The sequence below is a fragment of the Daucus carota genome, chromosome 1 (assembly GCF_001625215.2).
Source record: "Daucus carota subsp. sativus chromosome 1, DH1 v3.0, whole genome shotgun sequence".
In the NCBI taxonomy this organism is placed as follows: domain Eukaryota; kingdom Viridiplantae; phylum Streptophyta; class Magnoliopsida; order Apiales; family Apiaceae; genus Daucus; species Daucus carota.
The window spans coordinates 33,474,787-33,494,376 of NC_030381.2; the positions used below are offsets into that span (position 1 = coordinate 33,474,787).

A 19,590-nucleotide genomic window follows, 5' to 3' on the forward strand; every position below is an offset into this window, starting at 1 on the left:
GATTATAGAAGTCACATGTAGTTCAGAGATTTTAGTAATGAATTCTGTATAGGTTTTTTGGTATTTATAAAAAGATTTTGATATAAATTCGAATGGGAATGGGATTAGGATCTAATCCTACGAAACTTAGGATTTAGGAAAGTTTGAAGAGAGAGTCCACGTAGTTTCTTTTGTCCGGAAAGTTCATGTTCGAAAATAACTTTTCTTTTATTAACTAATATAATTTTTATTTTAGTAATTAGGTTTTTTTTAAATTATCTATTATTTATTTTAGTAGTAATAAATAAAGTATAGGAATTTTATAATGCAAGCTTAGATATAGTTTCATTAACATAATAATTTTATTATTCAGTTTTGGAGATGCATTGTATAATTTGTATTTATCGTTTGAAGCCATTTATTTTATTTAAATTTAGTGATCTTCGATTATGCAAATTATTATAAATGTTATTTCTAGTATTGTGAAAAATCATAAAACATAAACCTGGGTCGATATTTTATCATTAAGTTATTAATATCTCTATTAGAAATATTAGAATCTAATATTAATCAAGTATAACTCATTAATGAAAATTTAATATACATGTGTTCAGGGAGCTTAAATGGTGTGGAAAATGTGAAATTTTTGATGATTTGATATAGCATGATTATAATATAAATGGTGTAAAGTAGTAAAAATAAAACATATTGTATTTTATGCTTGATTAATATATAATATTATACAAATACTCGATTGAAATAAATCAAACCAAACATACCGAGTATATCCCGTTCCGAGGTACTCAGTTTTAGAACTAATCACACGCAATCCATAACTCTCTACCTCTCTAGCGATGTATTGTATGCCACCATTCTTGTTTTACATTAACCTCATTTCAAGATTCAGCGATTAAAACAATATCATCGACAAAAACATATACCAAGGAACAGGAACTTTTGGGTAATCACATCCAAAACAATAATAAAAAGTAAAAGGCTTAATATCGAACCTTGATGAGGTCCTACCTCAATAGAAAAATACTGAGTATCTCCGACGGGTATCCTGACATATGTCCACATCGCTAAATATATATCTTGTATGGTCCGAATTACACCTCCAACTCCTCGCGCTGCTAAACATCTCCGAAGAACAGCCCGTGGTACATTATTGTAAGACTTTTCAAGATCTATAAACACCAATGAAGATCATTATGACGCTCTCGATACTTCTTCATGAAACAACGAATGAGACTTTTCAATTGTATTTTTCGCATTTTTTAAAGGAAAATACGGAATTAATACGGTAAACTAATGGTGACTTAACGTTTTGATGGACGGAATGAGAGTTTTGATAATGGATCATATACTGAGTGGTACTGCCTATACGTCAAAAATACGAAATGATACCATTGAGAAAAGTCAGTAACACAATGATACCACTAATAATTTTCCTAAAGTAACTAATATTAATCATTTTTTTCTTAAAGCCAAATTGATATTTAAAAAAAAAAAAAGGAATACCAATATCAAGTTCTGCATAAATTATTTCTTTTTTTTCGCCATGTTATTTTAGTAGACATAAACATCTTCACTTCACATGGGAGTGAATAACACAACAGAGACACGTTTCACCTACATACGTAACAATCACGAGTCCATACCAGAAAAAGGGGAAGAATGAGATATTTAGAGCTACATAATGCCAAATTCTATATTACAAAGACTATATGGCCCATCAACGTAAAAGCCCACTAGTTTATTAGATGCTAGTCATTTCTTTTTCAGCGCTTTCAAGTTGTAATTTGTAATCTTGTGTGAGTCACTGCAAATTTAACACACTCAAATTTATGAATATTATAAAGCAATTTTCACGAATGAAAATTGTTATTTTATATTTATAATTATTTATAGATATATAGTCGACTTCATTATGTAATTATGATTTATGTATAAGGTACTGTTTGGGGTTGCTGTTGCAGACAGCAACAACAGCTTTTTGCTGAAAAGCAGGTGAAAAACTGTTTGGTAAATCGAAAAGTAGCTTTTCCGAACAGCAGCTTTTAGCTGAAAAGCTGCTGTTAGAAAAAGCAGGTCCTCCCATGCTTTTGGAAAAAGCTGTTTTTCAGATTTTGCAGAATGCTGTTATAGATTTCATTAAAAACCCTCACCATAAACATTATTATTTTTTATATTATAACTCAAATAAGTTAATATCAAAAAATTACCAAACAGTTATCTGATTTCTACAACAACACTTATTTTACCAGCACTTATTCTGACAGCACAGCAATTTTTAACAACACTCCCAAACAGACCCTAAGTATATTTAGTGCAGATGATAGTTTTGACAAACAAAAATTTTAATTTAAAAAATCGCATAAAATTTAATCTGCTAAAACTAGTACTGTGACAAGATCTATATACCAAATTAGCACGTTATATTGCTAAAACTAGTACTGTAACAAGATCTATATACCAAATTAGCACATTATATTACGATTCTTTACTCACGAGTCAAGAGACTAGAGGCTTAGGGCTCATTTGATAACAACTTAACGAGCCCATCTTAACCGGACGAGTGAAATTCTTTGATTAAGACTGTTTGTTTACTGCGTCTGACGTCTGGACGAGACTAAAAATTTGCTGGACGACTGGATCATATAATCGTAGCTTAACCATTGAGAACACGCATGGGAACTTCCTGAGTTTAACATACAAGAGTTGTTTTCCTTATGTATCAGAATATTATATATTACTAATGTTGAAATCATATATTTATATCAAAAATATTAAGTTATAATATAATAATTATAATCAATATGCACAATAGCTGTACAATTAGATGTGGAGTACTGGAGCAACACATTAGTTTTGTATTTTTATTATGATTATTAATATTTTTATTTAATTTTATTTTAACAGGGTTCATGTCATTATATTAAATAGAATATTAATATATGTGTGTGTATATATATATATATATATATATATATATTAAATGTAAATATTAAATATCATCCAGATTTATCAAATGACCCTTTAACTACAGCTTCACTATTCATTCACAAATTCATTCCGTTCAGATATTATTGTCATCCAGAAATATCATCCAGATTTATCAAATGACCCCTTAGTTGCTTCCTCAAGCGGGGTCTGAATGGAAGAGTTTTACTTACTGAGTAGTCTGGTTTTGAATTAAATTCATTCTATGACTAATATTTAGCGTTCTATCGCAAGAATAGGACTCCATAGTACGCGACATTCAAGCCTAAACGCAGGATAGAAGCGGCAAAGAGTAGCCGTTAGGACGAAGATGATGTTGATAATAAATTATGTTAACTAATTAAGTATTATCCAGTTATAGGGTTCTACCCAGGGGTTCTACGTAGTATCTACGTAGTTTTTTTATTTGACCTAGCTTAATCAACTAAAAGAACAAATTATACTTAAATGTATATGTAGTTTGTTCGATCATTTTATGTAATTCCAAGATGTTTATTACTCTTTGAAGAATAATACTCCCTCCGTCCCATAATTCTTGGTTTGTTTGACTTTTTATAATCAAATTGACCGAACTTTGACTACAAATTACATGTAATTCTATTGTAATTTTAAAAATATAAAATATGCATAATAAAGGAGTAGCTTATAACCCGTGCAATGCACGGGCGGTTATAATATCTGTTATTTTATCGTATATATTTTAAATTTAACTAATGTTGTTGTGAAAATAAATTTATGATAAAATATGTGGTTAAATAAATTTGTATTTAGCAGTTGAATAAATTCCTAATAGTTAAGTATGTCAAATGACTAATTAAAAATTAGGTCGAACATATATATACTTTTAATGAGAATGTTAAAATATTTCTTTTTACATGTTATAATATGAGGAGATTTTTAAACACATATATAAACTATAAACTAACTCATCAACCTTTTAATATTTCGTTATTAATAATTAATAATGTAATATAGAAAATATTATAAGTTGAAGAGATGCGTAAAATCCAAATACCGACCCATCATACTAACCTAATTTTCAATGTTTTGGTTTAATAGATAATAAAAAAAATATTATAACATGTATAAATTAAGGAGGTTCGTGAGTCGAATACCACCGGCCCACCAAACTCGACCGACCGACTAAACTTGTCATGTTTCAGCTTTATTACTTTAATAGTATAATAATATATATAGTATATTACGGATTTTTATATATAATATTACTTTTTAAGTGAGATTATTAAAATATTTAAATATAATGTTATTTTAATTAAAAAATATTACCGATTATTTATTAATAATTATATGATAGTATTGTATCAATCAATATACTTATTAATGATGGTTTTCATTTTAGTTTTAGGTATAGTCAAATAGGTCTTATTTGTTTTATGTTTTGATTTGTTTATATTTTGTTTTGAAGCCCATTAATCATAAAAACCCATATAAAAGTCCGTGTACCGACCGATCAAACTTTTAATGTTTCGATTTTAATAATATAGTATAGATGTAAAGTATATTTTTTAATGATATATTTTTTATGATTGTTCTTAATCATATTATATATGTAATTTGTAGTCAAAGTTAGGTCAATTTGACCATCAAAAGTCAAACAAGCCAAAAATTATGGGACAGGGGAGTACCAAATACCAAAAGCATTATATAATTTTTGTGTATGTTTTACAATAAAAGGTAATCTCATATTTTTATTAGTGATAACTTAATCTTAAATAAATGTCACCCCTATTTTAGCACGGTTGAATATTTTGTTAAATACTATCGGAATGTTTTGGATATTTTTATTAGTGATAACTTAATTTTAAATAAATGTCACCCCTATTTTAGCACGGTTGAATATTTTGTTAAATACTATCGAAATGTTTTGGATTATATAAAGTTTGCGATGGTGTTACACCGTGATTTGTTAAATCCAAAAGCGATGCCCTAAGAATAATACACTCCTATAATATAAGGTTTTGATGGAAATATTGTTAAAAAATTGTTATATTATTAAAAAATGGTATTGAAAAAATACGTATTTAGGATTGGATAATTGTTTTATAATTTTTTGACTGTTGCATAATTTGAGTTATAATATAAATAATAATAATAATAATAATAATAATAATAATAATAATAATAATAATAATAATAATAATAATAATAATAATAAGTTTGATAAGTTTGATACATTAAAGGGGTGATAGTTTTTCGAAAACTGAAAAGCAAATTTTTTTTCCAAAAATATAGAAGGTCATGCTTATTCTAAAATTAATTTTTCACCAAACTGATGTTCTTTTTATTTATTTTTTGAAATGTTCTTAAACACTATTTTTAAATTTATCAAATAAATCTCCAATTATGTTTCAGTAAAAAACTAGTTGAGAAGCCGCGCGTTGCGGCGACCTATAAAAATTATATTAATGATTCAATATTAATATTTGTAGAGTAAAATAATTTTGTGGATGCCTATAAAATGTATATTAATATTTCAAAATTAATATTTCTAGGATAAAATAAATTTTATATTATAACAATCTTGATGCAATACTAATACTAACATATAAAATTGCAAAATTGGACTATAAATAATGGTGAAAAAATGAAAATAAATTTATACACGTAATTAACGATTTAAAGCACGATGAATCTTAATTTTATTTGTGTTTTTTTAAAAGTAATCATGTTCTTGCATTGTCACCTTCCTCCAATTTTTTTGGATTGATTATGCACAAAAACATCTAATTTAAACCCGTAAGATAGCGGTCTATAACTACTCTTGCTTGTAACAACCTTTATTGTTTTATATTGTATAAACAGCCTTTACTTAAAAATTGCTTGAACAGAGCAAACAGATTATGCATAAATAATTTTTTCCTGTATACAAAGTAAATGATATAAAAATTAACAACAATAAACAACATGTCTGATGAACAAAACAAATATTATAAAAAAATAACCAACAAACATACATCACTGATAGTTAATTTATTGATATCATCCATTGTCAAGACTATATTCTTATCCCGTGTTTGGATTTGTCGACTCCCACGTAGCGGTTTATAACTACCTTTGCTTACAACAACCTTTAATTTTTTAATACTGTATAAACAGCCTTCACTTATCGTTGCAGAAGAACGACACCACCGAGGTAGAAATCGAGCAAGAGAATTATCACCGGAGAGAGGTAGGGTTGTGGTATTGAAAGAGTGGAGGTTGAGGCGGCACCTACACGCCCTCGCTTCTCTTTTATATAGGTATATTGAATTGATGATTGATGATCGATTGATGCTCGTCGGAAACCTAAATTTTGTCGAGATCTACCAAGTATAAACCTCACAGGCATGGACTATCCGGTAAAAAATCATAATCTTTTAGTCAGGATAAAAGTCATAATCTTAAAAAAAAAATGGAAAAAATACATGCATATAAACAAAATATCTATAGTTTGCAACACCTTCTCCCTAATCAAACTAGACACGTGGCACATCCTGAAATATGCTTGCTGGCAGTTACCTTACATATCTCCTGGACAGCACTTTTTCACACCATACAGTATTTTTTGATATGCGAGATTCTATATAAATCTATGTTCTTTCACTTATCACAACTCACAAGTCACACTTTCTCCACTCTTCTACATAAATCTCACTCTCTCTCACACTCGCACTCTCTGAAATCATGCAGCTTACTCACCAAATCACCACCCCATCACACACAGAGTTTAAACCATCACACCCCTCTTCCTCTATTCTCAACTCCAACGCACTTGCTATTAAACCAAACTCGATACTTATTTCCCACACAATCTCTTCTAAAAATCATAATGTTGCGCCAACTCAAAACCCGTTTCAGAAACTAGCTGCTTCGGCTCTACAACTTGTCGAAAACACACTCATAAAAAATCTTGCGAAGAACCTCTTAACTTGTAGTAAGCTTCAAATAACAGTATAATATGCAACAATGGAGCTCTGAATCATTAAGAAACACAGAGTATCATACAAGAACTAGAGAGAGAATTACATGAGAGAGAGAAGATAGAGAGTGGTGGAATATACAGTAATGAATGTGTATTCTAACTAACTCTGCTATAGCTATATGTATTGATTCATTGTGATAGGTACTAACAGATTATAACAGACTATAACAGACTGGCAACTAGTAGTGCTGAACTGTCTTCATCCATGACATCATCACATAGTTCAATATCCCTCCCTCAGATGGAATGTGCTGATAGAACATTCAATCTGGCAAGTAGCAACCAATGAGCACGCTTGTGAAGACCTTTGGTTAGGAGGTCAGCTAGTTGATCAACACTTGGTACATACTGAGGACTAATAAGGTTGGACTGCACTTGTTCTCTAACAAAATGGCAATCAAGAGCAAAATGCTTGGTCTTGGTGTGAAAAACTGGATCTGCAGCAATGTCTAGAGCAGCAGAATTATCACAGTGAATTACAATAGGTGGTTCTTGACTTACACACAACTCATCCAGAAGAAGACTCATCCAAGATATCTCACAAGAAGTGTCAGCAATTGCTCTCAATTCTGCCTCAGCTGTAGAACGAGATACCACCTTCTGTTTCTTAGACTGCCATGAAACAAGTGAATTCCCCAACATTAAACACATGCCAGTGATGCTACGGGAAGTATCCACACAAGCACCCCAATCACTGTCACTAAAAGCATGTAATTTGAGGTCAGAAGTAGTAGAGAAAAACAGTCCATGATAACTAGTTCCCTTTAAGTATCGTAGCACACGTTGCACTGCAATCAAATGTGGCGCTCGAGGACTGTGGAGAAACTGACTTAGATGATGAACTATATAGGAAATATCTGGGCGAGACACAGTGAGATATAACAGCTTTCCCACAAACTTTCGATACAAACTGGGATTATCTATGAGTGCCCCTTCTTGGGTCGAAAGTTTGACATTAGTATCAACTGGCAGATTGACGGGCTTAGCATTCTCCAGACCAGCTTCAACAATTAAGTCATAAACAAACTTGTGTTGATGTAAGAACATCCCTTGAGTAGTACGATGGATTTCAAGTCCTAAATAGTACTTGATAAATCCCAAATCCTTGATGGTAAAGGTGGAATGGAGAACTGATTTGACATGGTGGATGAAATCAGTATCTGTTCCTGTGAGCAGAATATCATCGACATAGACTAAGGCAACAGTAAATGAATCACCCTGATGTCGAATGAATAAGGAATAATCTGCAACCGTCTGTGTAAAACCCAGTTCCATGAGTACAGAGCCAAGTTTCTCAAACCATTGTCGAGAAGCTTGTCTTAAACCATAAATGGATTTAAGCAAGCGACACACAAAATTAGCAACACCATGCAAATCATGACCTGGAGGAATAGTCATATAAACCTCTTCTGGTAGATCTCCGTGCAAAAATGCGTTGTTGATGTCAAGTTGGTGAACATCCCAACCTCTAACAGTAGCTATAGCAAGCAATATGCGTACAGTAGACATCTTTGCTACAGGAGCAAAGGTGTTATGATAATCTTCACCGGCTGTCTGTGTGTAGCCTTTTGCTACTAAACGGGCCTTGAATTTGTCGATTGTACCATCAGAATGGTATTTAACCTTATACACCCATTTACAATCCACAATTTTCTTCCCTGCAGGTTGGGGGACAATTTTCCAAGTGTTGTTGGACTCAAGAGCTGCTAATTCTTTACGCATTGCTTCATTCCATCTGGGATCCAGAGAAGCCTGCTTATATGAATACGGCTCTTTGATGTGAGGTGCTGCAGTCACAGAACAAGCATAAACAGATGGAGGAGCAACCTGCATACCAAATTTAGCAGCATTGGTAGTGCATTGCATTAAAACTGTGTTGGCATGAACAACAGACTGAGCCTGAGCACATCCCACATGAAAATCTTGCATCCAAGATGGTTTGGAACAAACTCTGGAAGATGTTCTGGTAGGCAAAGAATCAGCAACAGGTATTTCAGATGCATTATCCTCATCTGGAGGATATTCAGTGTGAAGAAAAGAAGATGGAGAGGTAGAAAAATCTACAGGACTCCCTTCAAAAGGTGAAGTGATATCAGTATTGATATCAACATTATCAGAAATATTTTCATTTGCAGGTGTATCATCCTGAGAAACTGGATTATTTGGCCCAGTAGGAACATCATTATTCATACCAGAATCAGTGGAGCTGGCAGAATGAGATAGAATGTCTAATGGTGTACTGAGGTCATCAGAAAATGAGACTGGTGTAGGAGTTATATGAGCAGAATTATGCTCCAGAGTGAAGAAAGGGAAAATATCTTCATTAAAGGTAACATTTCTTGAAACATGAAATGTATTTGTGCTGGGATCATACAACTTATACCCTTTTTGAAGTGGAGGATAACCAACAAAGATGGTTTTCACTGCCCTTGGAGCTAGTTTGTCAGTTGAATGCTGTGCCATGAATGCTTGACATCCAAAAGATCTGAGATTATCATAAGACAGTGGTTCATTGAACAACATGGCATATGGAGTTTTGTAACCAAGAACAGGTGTTGGAAGTCGATTTATCAGATAAGTTGCAGTGAGAAGACAATCTCCCCAGAACACATCAGGAGCATTAGACTGAAATTTCAAGGCTCTTGTCATTTCCAACAAATTCCTATGCCTCCTTTCCACTCTTCCATTTTGTTGAGGAGTGTAAGGGCAAGAAGTCTGATGCAATATACCATGAGACTTCAGAAAACCAGACAAATCATTGCTGGAAAATTCACCTCCATTATCAGTTCGAATACATTTGATATAGGCTTTGAATTGCCTGACCACATATGCATAGAACTCCTGGATAGTTTGAGATACATGTTGTTTTGTAGGAATCAAGATAGTCCAAACTGCTCTACTATTGTCATCAACAATAGTGAGAAAGTATTTGCAACCATCAGTAGTTGGAGTTCGATATGGTCCCCATACATCACAATGTATGAGGTCAAAGGGAGAAGATGCACATGAAGTGCTTTTATTGAAAGGTAATCTACATTGCTTGGCTAAGGGACAAATATCACAGCAAGTATTTTCAGTGACAAAAGGCTTAAGACAAGCAATTTTATTCATAACAAAGAAGGAAGAATGACCTAATCGTTTGTGCCACAAAACAGAATCAGAAGTTGTTTTGGATACAGCTAGTACACTAGAGAAAGATGGAGGAGTGTTATCTAGCTGGTACAAACCATCTGCAAGCTTACCAAGTGTCCAGATCTTCTTCTGGGCTTGGTCCTGCATAAGACATTCATGAGTCGAAAAGAAGATATTGCACTTTGTCTCAGCTGATAATTTGCTAATAGAAAGCAAATTGAAAGTGAAAGATGGGATGTACAAAACATTTGTGACAACAAACTGAATAGGTTGTAAAAGAACTGAGCCAACTTGAGTTACTTCAGCAGAATTTCCATTAGGAAACTTAACTGTGATAGGAGTATGTAATGGCTGTAAGTTGTGCATATGTGCAAGATTACAGCACATATGGTTGGTGGCACCAGTATCTAAAACCCAAATGTGAGTAGACAAAGTCAAAGTACTCATGAGAGACAAAACAGTACCTGCAAAGTTATTTCCAAATTGAAATGGAGTACTAGGTGTTGTAGGCTGTTGAATGCTCTTCATAAGTGCTGCCATCTGACTTTGTAGCATTTCCATTTGATTGTTGATATTAGATGATGTACTAGTGGTAACATCTTCGCAAGAACTTGTTACTGACATGGCCTGTGGATTCATTTGCTGCTGTGTATTGGAAGATGTGGACTGTTTGTTGAATGGCTTCTTTTTGTTCTTATCCGGATAGCCAATCAACTTATAACATTTCTCTCTTACATGATTCTTCCCATGGCAGTATGTACATTCAAGATTACCACGATCATTGGACTTGTAGGAACCAGCAGATGCCTGTGATTGTTTGGGCAAATTCACCATCATGGCTATAGGACTCTTTGAATCAGAGTGTACCTGTCTTTGTTTTTCTTCCTGTTTTATGAGCATATAAGCTTGATTCAGGGTTGGCCATGGATTCATCATTAGCAAATGTCCCCTGGCAGCCGTATAACTCGAATGCAAACCCATAAGAAACTGGATCATCTTAGTTTTCTCTGCTCGAACATCCCAGTCCTTTGCAGCTGTGCAAGTACACTTGATTGGTGTCTCGAGTGCCTTAATCTCTTCCCAAAACCCCTTCAATTTGTGAAAATATATTTCCACAGAATCATTGCCTTGTTCAAGTCTAAACATATCTTTCTGTACTTCATAAATCTTGTGGCCACTCACTGCAGAAAAACGTTCACTCAATTCACTCCAAACATCAAATGCACTGTCCATGTAATTCATACTATTACTTATCTCGTCTGAAACAGTGTTCAAGATCCAAGTGATCACCATATCATTCACTCTCCTCCAATGAGGAAACAGAACAGAATCCTCAGCAGGTGCTTTATATTCACCAGTTGCAATTACAAGCTTATTCTTACATGACAACGCAATTTTCATAGATCGTTTCCAAGTACAATAATTCTCTGAACCGAGTAGTTTCTTGGAGATGAGAATCATACCTGGCTGATCATTGTTGTGTAAAAACAATGGATGAATGTTAGAGCTTATAACCTCATTCTGATGATCAATTAATGGAGTATCATTATCACCACCAGCATTATTGATGGGAGGAACCTCCATTGATTGTGAACTTGTTCCAATAACAACATTTGCAAACGTATTAGATCGATTTGGTGCCATTTAGTCGTGAATCGATCGAACAAAACCGATCGGATATAGATCCACAAATCAATCGCAACCACAGATCAACAACAAAAACACTAGATCTTGATAAAATCAAGAAAGACACTAAGAAATCGATGAATTGAATTGATGAATTGATGAAGATTGCGTGTATGAAGCGATATTATGTGCGGAATAGCTCTGATACCATCTTAACTTGTAGTAAGCTTCAAATAACAGTATAATATGCAACAATGGAGCTCTGAATCATTAAGAAACACAGAGTATCATACAAGAACTAGAGAGAGAATTACATGAGAGAGAGAAGATAGAGAGTGGTGGAATATACAGTAATGAATGTGTATTCTAACTAACTCTGCTATAGCTATATGTATTGATTCATTGTGATAGGTACTAACAGATTATAACAGACTATAACAGACTGGCAACTAGTAGTGCTGAACTGTCTTCATCCATGACATCATCACATAGTTCAATAGAACCACACCTTGCCTCGCATGTCTGACCCGGATATTCAACTTCAAGGCAACTTTGCACCGGTCCAGGAATGTCCGGTTCGGGTCGGGTTGGAAGTAGCGGGTCGGATTCCGGATGAGCTGACCGGAGTTTATCTTCGAAACGGTGGAAACCCCATGTTTAAACCAATAGGAGGCTACCACCTTTTTGACGGTGACGGAATGGTTCACTCGGTAAAGTTGAGTGCGAATGATAATATAGCTACGTATAGTTGCCGGTTCACTCGCACGAGCCGGTTGGTTCAAGAACAAGGGTTGGGAAGGGCGGTATTTCCGAAGCCTATAGGTGAGTTGCATGGCAAACTCGGGTTGGCTCGGCTCGGCTTATTTTATGCGCGAGCCGGGATCGGGTTGGTTGATGCAAACCGGGGTATAGGTTTGGCTAACGCCGGTTTGGTTTATTTTAACGGCCATATCCTTGCTATGTCCGAGGATGATCTCCCGTACGAGGTTCACATAAAATCGGACGGAGATATTTACACGGTCGGACGTTTCGATTTTAATGGGCAGATTGATTTTCCGTTAATAGCACATCCTAAAGTGGACCCCATTACAGGAGATCTTTGTTCACTAAGTTACAATATTTTGAAGAAACCGTACCTTAAATTCCTCAAATTTGACTCGAGGGGACAAAAGTCACGTGAGGTGGATATTTCTCTTGAACAACCTACTATGATTCATGACTTCGCTATCACGGAGAGTCACGTGATCATTCCAGATCAGCAAGTTGTGTTCAAGTTATCCGAAATGCTGAGAGGCGGGTCACCCGTTATCCATGACCCGAATAAAATTTCTCGGTTCGGAGTGATGTCGAAGAATAGCGTAGACGAATCGGATATCCATTGGATCGATACACCGGGATGCTTTTGCTTTCATTTATGGAATGCATGGGAAGAATTCAACCAAAATGGGGACAAAATTATTGTTGTTATAGCGTCATGCATGAATCCACCCGACTCGATTTTCACGGATCATATAAACGACCCGTTGAAAACCGAGTTAACCGAGATCCGTTTAAACATGAAAACGCGTCAATCAACCCGAGAAATTATAGTATCGGAAATGAACTTAGAAGCGGGTCAAGTAAACAAGACGAAACTGGGTCGAAAAACCCGATTCGTTTATCTCGCAATAGCCGACCCGTGGCCCAAATGTGAAGGCATAGCGAAAGTTGACGTCGTGACAAAAGAAGTGACAAGATTTATGTACGGACAGAACAGATTTGGCGGGGAGCCTTGTTTTGTGCCGCGAAAAAAGGAGCATAAAGATGGTGAGGTGGTGAAAATTGGACATGAAGAGGAAGAGGATGAAGGTCATGTAATGAGTTTTGTGTGGGACGAGGAGGAGGAGAAATCTGAGTTGGTAATAATAAGAGCTAAAGATATGAAAGAGGTTGCATCAGTTAAGCTTCCTTCTAGAGTTCCGTATGGTTTTCATGGGACATTTGTAAGTGCTCAAGAGTTGGCTAAACAAACTTAACAAGCTAGCTAGCAAGATATGTGCTTTGAATCTTATGTTACTCGAGTCTATGTCAAATGCGACGCTGTGTATATATGTTTGATTTTGTGTATTTGTATTTGTATTTGTAAAATAACTTATGAAGTTTTCTTGCAATCGTTGTCAAGCAGATGCATTTCATATTTTACTACTTACTCTTGTGAGCTTGATATTCCAGTATTGTTATGTAGATCAGTGAGCTTTGAGGCCGGAGTTACTATTTGTGGGAGATTTAGTGCATGTATGGCCGCGTGCGAGAAGTTGAACTCCTTTTATTAAGGAAAATGCACTTGTGAATAATTTGCTTTAGAATTACTAAAGTATTGGATTATTATTATTATTATTATTATTATTATTATTATTATTATTATTATTATTATTATTATTATTATTATTATTATTATTAATCCAATTGAACGGAATTGAGTTAAAAGGGTGTAAATCGAAGTAAATCCAAATTATGGGTGCAATATGTTAATAAACATAATTTCACACCGAATCGAAAAAATGTCCAAATATAAAAAATACAACATGCTGTTTAATTTTTTTTTTTCTAATATTTGTGATTACAACTTTACAAGTCAAACAACAAAACCAATGTATTATGATATATCATGGAAATTTCATGTTTTACCTGATCACGTAACTACCAAGAGAAACTAGCCATCACGTATTTACATGTTTGTCTAAGTTTAATTTCTTTTTAAATAAGTGATTGATTAAAATACTTTCGCATTTTCAATTTACATGTTTCTTTGAAAGAAAAGAATCGTCTCCACGTACTAACCCTTCTCTTTTTTCAAAATAATTTTTGGAAATGGCTTTTCTTAATATTTTATAGAAATACAATTTTTAATGTTGGACTAATATACATATACTTACAATATAATTTAATTTAGTATATTTATTAAAAATGAGAAATAATATTCAACTAATATTTTTTTAAAAATAATATAAAATGGGATGGAGGGTGTAATCGAAGGGAACTGGTCATTGGGATTACTTTCTAAATTTTACGATGTTTAAAAAAGATGTAAAGCCCTTAGAGAAAATTTAAAGCCCACTCAGAAAACTTGAAAAGCCCAAGCTATAAACTCATTCTACTCTCTTACAAATACCCAGACATGTACAACAGCAGCAGCTTTTGTTAACTCGTTGCATCTCCCAGCTCTCATCTTCAGTCTCGCTTCTCAGGTAAGTAGATGTCTCTTACTTTTGCTCCTTGAGTTTATGAAGTGTGTGTTTTATTTGTGAACAGTATTTTAATGTAGGATTAGCATGTTTTAATTTATCTGTTAAGTGTTTGATGAAAGTCCTGTGAGAAGTGTTTTAAATTATCCCGTGTTTGCGCGAAAATTTCTTGCTCTGTTGTATAACGTGATTATTTTTAGTTTGCGAAATGGAATTGATTAATTGTACTGAGTTTTCTGAAATTCATTATGACATTATTGCTAGTTGTAAATTGAAATGATAGAGGGGGATTGAAGGAATAAATATGTGCGTATTTTCAATTCGGGATAGACAGGTTATAGTTTAGGCTCTTAAACTAGGTTGTATTCGTCAATATTTCGGAGGAAAGCAATTTTATGCTAGAGTTTGGCAGATAACATATTAGGATTGGAATTTTGACAGATTGTGTTTGAGTGTATAAAAGTAAGGTCATATTATATACATTAAAGAATATTTGGAGTTAGGAAAACGGATGGGAACAATTGTGGGACGTTAAGGGTGTTTGGGAGTCAGGCTTATGGGCTTAAAAGCCTGATAAGCCCACTCGGCTTTTAATCTGTCTGTTTGGCAACTCTTAGAAGCGGCTTAATTAAGTGGAAAAAAGCCCAGCAAAAGAAGCTTAATTAAGTGGAAAAAAGCCCAGCAAAAGTACAGTATGTAGTTGAATGGTTTGGTGTAACTAAAGTGTGACTATTGTGTCATGATCTTCGTCAGACCCGTTTCTGGGTGGTGGACTTAGCCTGGGCATAGGCATACACTTGTATTAGAGATCCAGCACCAGATTAAAACTTTACTAAAATATTTAGCAGATTCTTATAACTTTACTAAAACCCTTTAATTTTTCAAAAGAAACAAATTATTTATATTACAAAATTACCAAACTAATAGCAACTTATAAGTTAAGTTATCCAAACACTTAAAAAACTTCAGTTAGCTTATAAGTTACGGTACCCAAACACTTCTGGTAGCTTATAAGTCCAAACCAACTTCTCACTTTTAATCCACTTCTTTATTTTAAGCAATAAGTCACTTCTTTTAAGCCGAGCCAAACGGCTATGCAGGTCTTGCCCTGTATTGGTATTCAAGGAATCCTTCCCTGTGTAGCTAAAATGCTGAAACTAATGTTGTGTTTAATTGGAGAGAATGGAATGGAGTGGATGAGAGAAAGGGAAACAATGGAGTTTGGAGGGAAAAGTTGTAAAAAAATTGAGGGAGTACAAATTTGTTATGATAAGAACTGTGAACAACATTTAGCAAAAAAAAAATGAATAAGATGGGTGGTGGTGAATGCAGCATTCCTTCTTAATTTAGGGGGTTAGAGTTATGTTTAAGGTTGTTAGGAATGGAATGGATGAAAGAATGAGAGTTTTGAACATTTACCTGTTTTATAGATTAAATTTAATTCCATTTCCTCTGAATTGATTCTTCCTGACCAAAGTCCAAACACAACATAATTTTGGAAGATGCCATTGTCGATAACACTATCAATATGAACTATCAACATTTCAATACCTTACATCATTTACTACTCTGATGCAGTTCTACTTATCTCTGTGTATTTCATTCATAGAAATATAGAATAGTTGTAGTGCTTAAACTTAAGATTGGAAAAGGGTGGGCATGCGGACTAGATGATAAAAAAGTCAATCAGTGGTTTTAAATACTCTTAGTAGGTTCTAGATGTTGGAGAGGAAGATGATATATTAACAACTTAAACAATTATATTACATATCAAGGAGAAGACACAATAAGCGAAATTAGATGAAGATCGGCAGTACATTGGAAAGTGCTATGAGCTAAGCGAAGAAGAGGTGGTGATTGCTAATAGAATAGTATGGATGTCCTCAAGGCATGTACACCGTATATAGAACTTAAAAAAAGTATTCATACCAATGTTCTATGTTATGTGGACTCTCCATTTTTGTCGTTGAATGTGGATTTGTAATCTGAGTCGGATCCTTCTTATTAAAGCCAGACACTTCACCTTAATTAAATTTAAGGTCTTGTAACAACTTGTATATACACATAGACTATGGTCCCTGAATGAACTGTTTCTATGTTATTCTGTTGATTATATGCTACTCACTCCGTCCCACTCATTTCTATACGTTTTTTTTCACTGCTCGGCAAACACTTTAATGCTGCTGTAAAGTATAATTCTATAACTTAATTTTAAAATTTTCTTTTTCTGAATAAAAATTTAAATGTTAAATTTTAATTCAGTAAAAGAAAATCGTAAAAATAAGTTATAGAAATATACTTTATGGGAACATCAAGATGTGTGCCGCGTCCCCGTCCCCTAATGTATACAATTCAGAGGGGACTGAGGGAGTACGATTTAACATATATAATTAAGTGTGTAGATTTATATGTTGAAGACACTATTTCTATGAATGCACAATTAATCCGTCTATATAAAGTTTTACTTGCATTAAGCTTATGTCTCGAGTCCTGCACCTGTGTCTAATTTTGGATCCATATCCAAGAATCCTACACTTTGGTTCTGCACCTGTGTCCGGACTCATATCCCAGTCCAGGTAAAATAGCCAATGTTATCATTCTCAGGATCCTACCATTACTTTTGTGTGCATCCTTTAGAACGATAAAATACTGATAGCATAAATTTTTTGATTATGCTTCTACATAAAGAAATAATTACTACCAGAAGAAACTTTGTAATCGTAATACTATATATTTCAGTCTTCGTAGTTAGCATAAATTAAAAATGTACAGTAAGTATAAATTTTTGAATATCTTTATATGCAACTTTGCTCAGGCTTAGTAAAAGTGCGTCTTTTATGGAGTGTGCACTACGGATACTTAAGCACACCGTGTGAGTCTGATCACAAAAATTGAAACAAATTTAAATCCTCAAGATTGATTAAATTTAGAGAGTTTTACTTTGAACTCAGATGAACTCGTATAGATCCACCAACTTAAAGAACTTAATGATATTCTAATAGAGATTTCGACCAAGCTTCGAAGCTGATTTAAGTTTTGAATACACATACTCTCAGAAGGTTTGTTGATATACTTGCATATTTATGGAACAGGCAATTCAGTAGGCATATTTGTGGTTTGTTGATATTTATGGAGGTCGACGAGATCGACGTGCTTGGATCTCAGGCCCTCGCTACTGTAAGCATCCCTTTTTTATTTGTTTTTCATTTTAATTCATTGTTCTCGAGTTCTTTCTAACTCGTTTGTTTTCGTGTTTCAGGCTGATGCCTGCTTTCAGGCTGCTCTCCACCAAACTCGAGCTTGGAAGAAACAAGCAAGGGAGCACAAGAAGGCTACCAAGGCCTTAAAGGCGAGATTGAAGGACCTCCGGATCAAGCACATGGAGCAGGAGGAGCTCCTAAGGAAGACTCAAGCGGAGTTGGTTGAGGCGAGGGAAGATAGGGAAACTATCATAGATAAATACATGGATTCAGAGGCCTTTCAACAGCTCTTGGTCCAGCATGACGACCTCCTCTATCGGAAGTACTATAACGATGGGTGGAATGATGCACTTAAGGAGGTGAACAGGCGACATCCAGGATTATTCAATCCTAAGGTTGACTTTCCTTGTCCTTTAGATCTTATTCCCGCCACTCAGCCGACTTCGGGGGGTGGTCAGTCCCCGCGCTTTGCTGCTGATCCGAGGATCCTTAGCTCGACTCGTTCCCTGCTTCGAGGTGAGCCTTCGGAGGCTTCAGATGATAAGACCTCATTTTAGATCAGATTTCTCCATGGCCCTGCATGGCCTTATTTATTTAGACTTTTGTTTGTAAAATCTTTGACTTTAACATTAATCGTATTTTATTTGGTTTCCTCATTCCTCTTTCGAGTCGAGTCATATGTCGTAGATATACTTTTAAAAAGAAACAAACAAAAAATAATAGGGATATTACTGAAATTTTATTAAAACTATAATAAATGAGATATCACTGATAAATGACTTTAATTATGAGATCATGGTCTGTCGGACTTTATTAGATGATATCTACTTAGTAAAGTTTAAAGTCAAATGATTTTAGTTATGATGTTGTGGCATGTCGGACTTTATGAGATGATATCTACTTAGTAAACTTTAAAGTCGGTGACATGCCAACTTCTTAGAAACTGACTCCTTCCAAGGTCTGAAGTTTGTATGACCTACGACCTATGACATTTTTCACTTGAAAAAATCCTTTCCAATTAAGTGTCATCTTGTCTTTGAGACCAACCCCCGAGGCTTATTCTTTTCCAAGTACTAAATCTACTTCCCTCAAGAATAGTTCCTTCACTTAGAGATTATAATAACAGGAAGCTCGTTTCTGATTCTCCACAATCTTTGCATTGGCCTCATCTCGGATCTCGTCTATTATGTCGAGTGCAAGTCTTATTCCTTCCTCATTGACATCGGGTTGAAATTCCTAAACCCTAAGGGTATGAGTTAACTCAACTTGCACCTCTGTTTTGACTTTCGTAAGCTAGTTGGAACAATGATGTCTCATTGGAGACCTTACAAGTTGTTTGATATTCCTTGAGTACAGGGAGAATTTCATCTACTTGTGTCCCATGTGCTTTCTCAACTCTCTTATTAAGTCCATCAAAGATTGTCTTGTTAAATTAGTCCAAATA

General features: G+C 34.3%; 2 protein-coding genes across 2 annotated transcripts; both read left to right on the top strand.

Annotated features, from left to right (window-relative positions):
• The first annotated feature begins 12,226 nt into the window (after positions 1-12,226).
• Positions 12,227-13,737, top strand: LOC108221345 (9-cis-epoxycarotenoid dioxygenase NCED6, chloroplastic). The gene has a single exon (XM_017395230.2). It carries the CDS (start codon positions 12,241-12,243, stop codon positions 13,735-13,737), a length of 1,497 nt encoding a protein of 498 aa, XP_017250719.2. The 5' UTR covers positions 12,227-12,240.
• Positions 13,738-14,810: 1,073 nt separating this feature from the next.
• Positions 14,811-18,802, top strand: LOC108210940 (uncharacterized). Its single transcript, XM_017382407.2, has 3 exons — positions 14,811-14,949; positions 18,039-18,123; positions 18,206-18,802. The coding sequence occupies exons 2-3, from the start codon at positions 18,076-18,078 to the stop codon at positions 18,701-18,703; spliced, it is 546 nt and encodes a 181-aa protein (XP_017237896.1). The 5' UTR covers positions 14,811-14,949; positions 18,039-18,075; the 3' UTR covers positions 18,704-18,802.
• The last annotated feature ends 788 nt before the right edge of the window (positions 18,803-19,590 follow it).

What these genes read in the sequence shown, in the direction of transcription:
- LOC108221345 (XM_017395230.2), top strand. Translation starts at nt 12,241, where the DNA reads ATGTCTGACCCGGATATTCAACTTCAAGGCAACTTTGCACCGGTCCAG.
- LOC108210940 (XM_017382407.2), top strand. Translation starts at nt 18,076, where the DNA reads ATGGAGGTCGACGAGATCGACGTGCTTGGATCTCAGGCCCTCGCTACT. An exon ending in GATCTCAGGCCCTCGCTACT is followed by an intron (nt 18,124 to 18,205) that starts GTAAGCATCCCT and finishes TTCGTGTTTCAG; the next exon opens with GCTGATGCCTGCTTTCAGGC.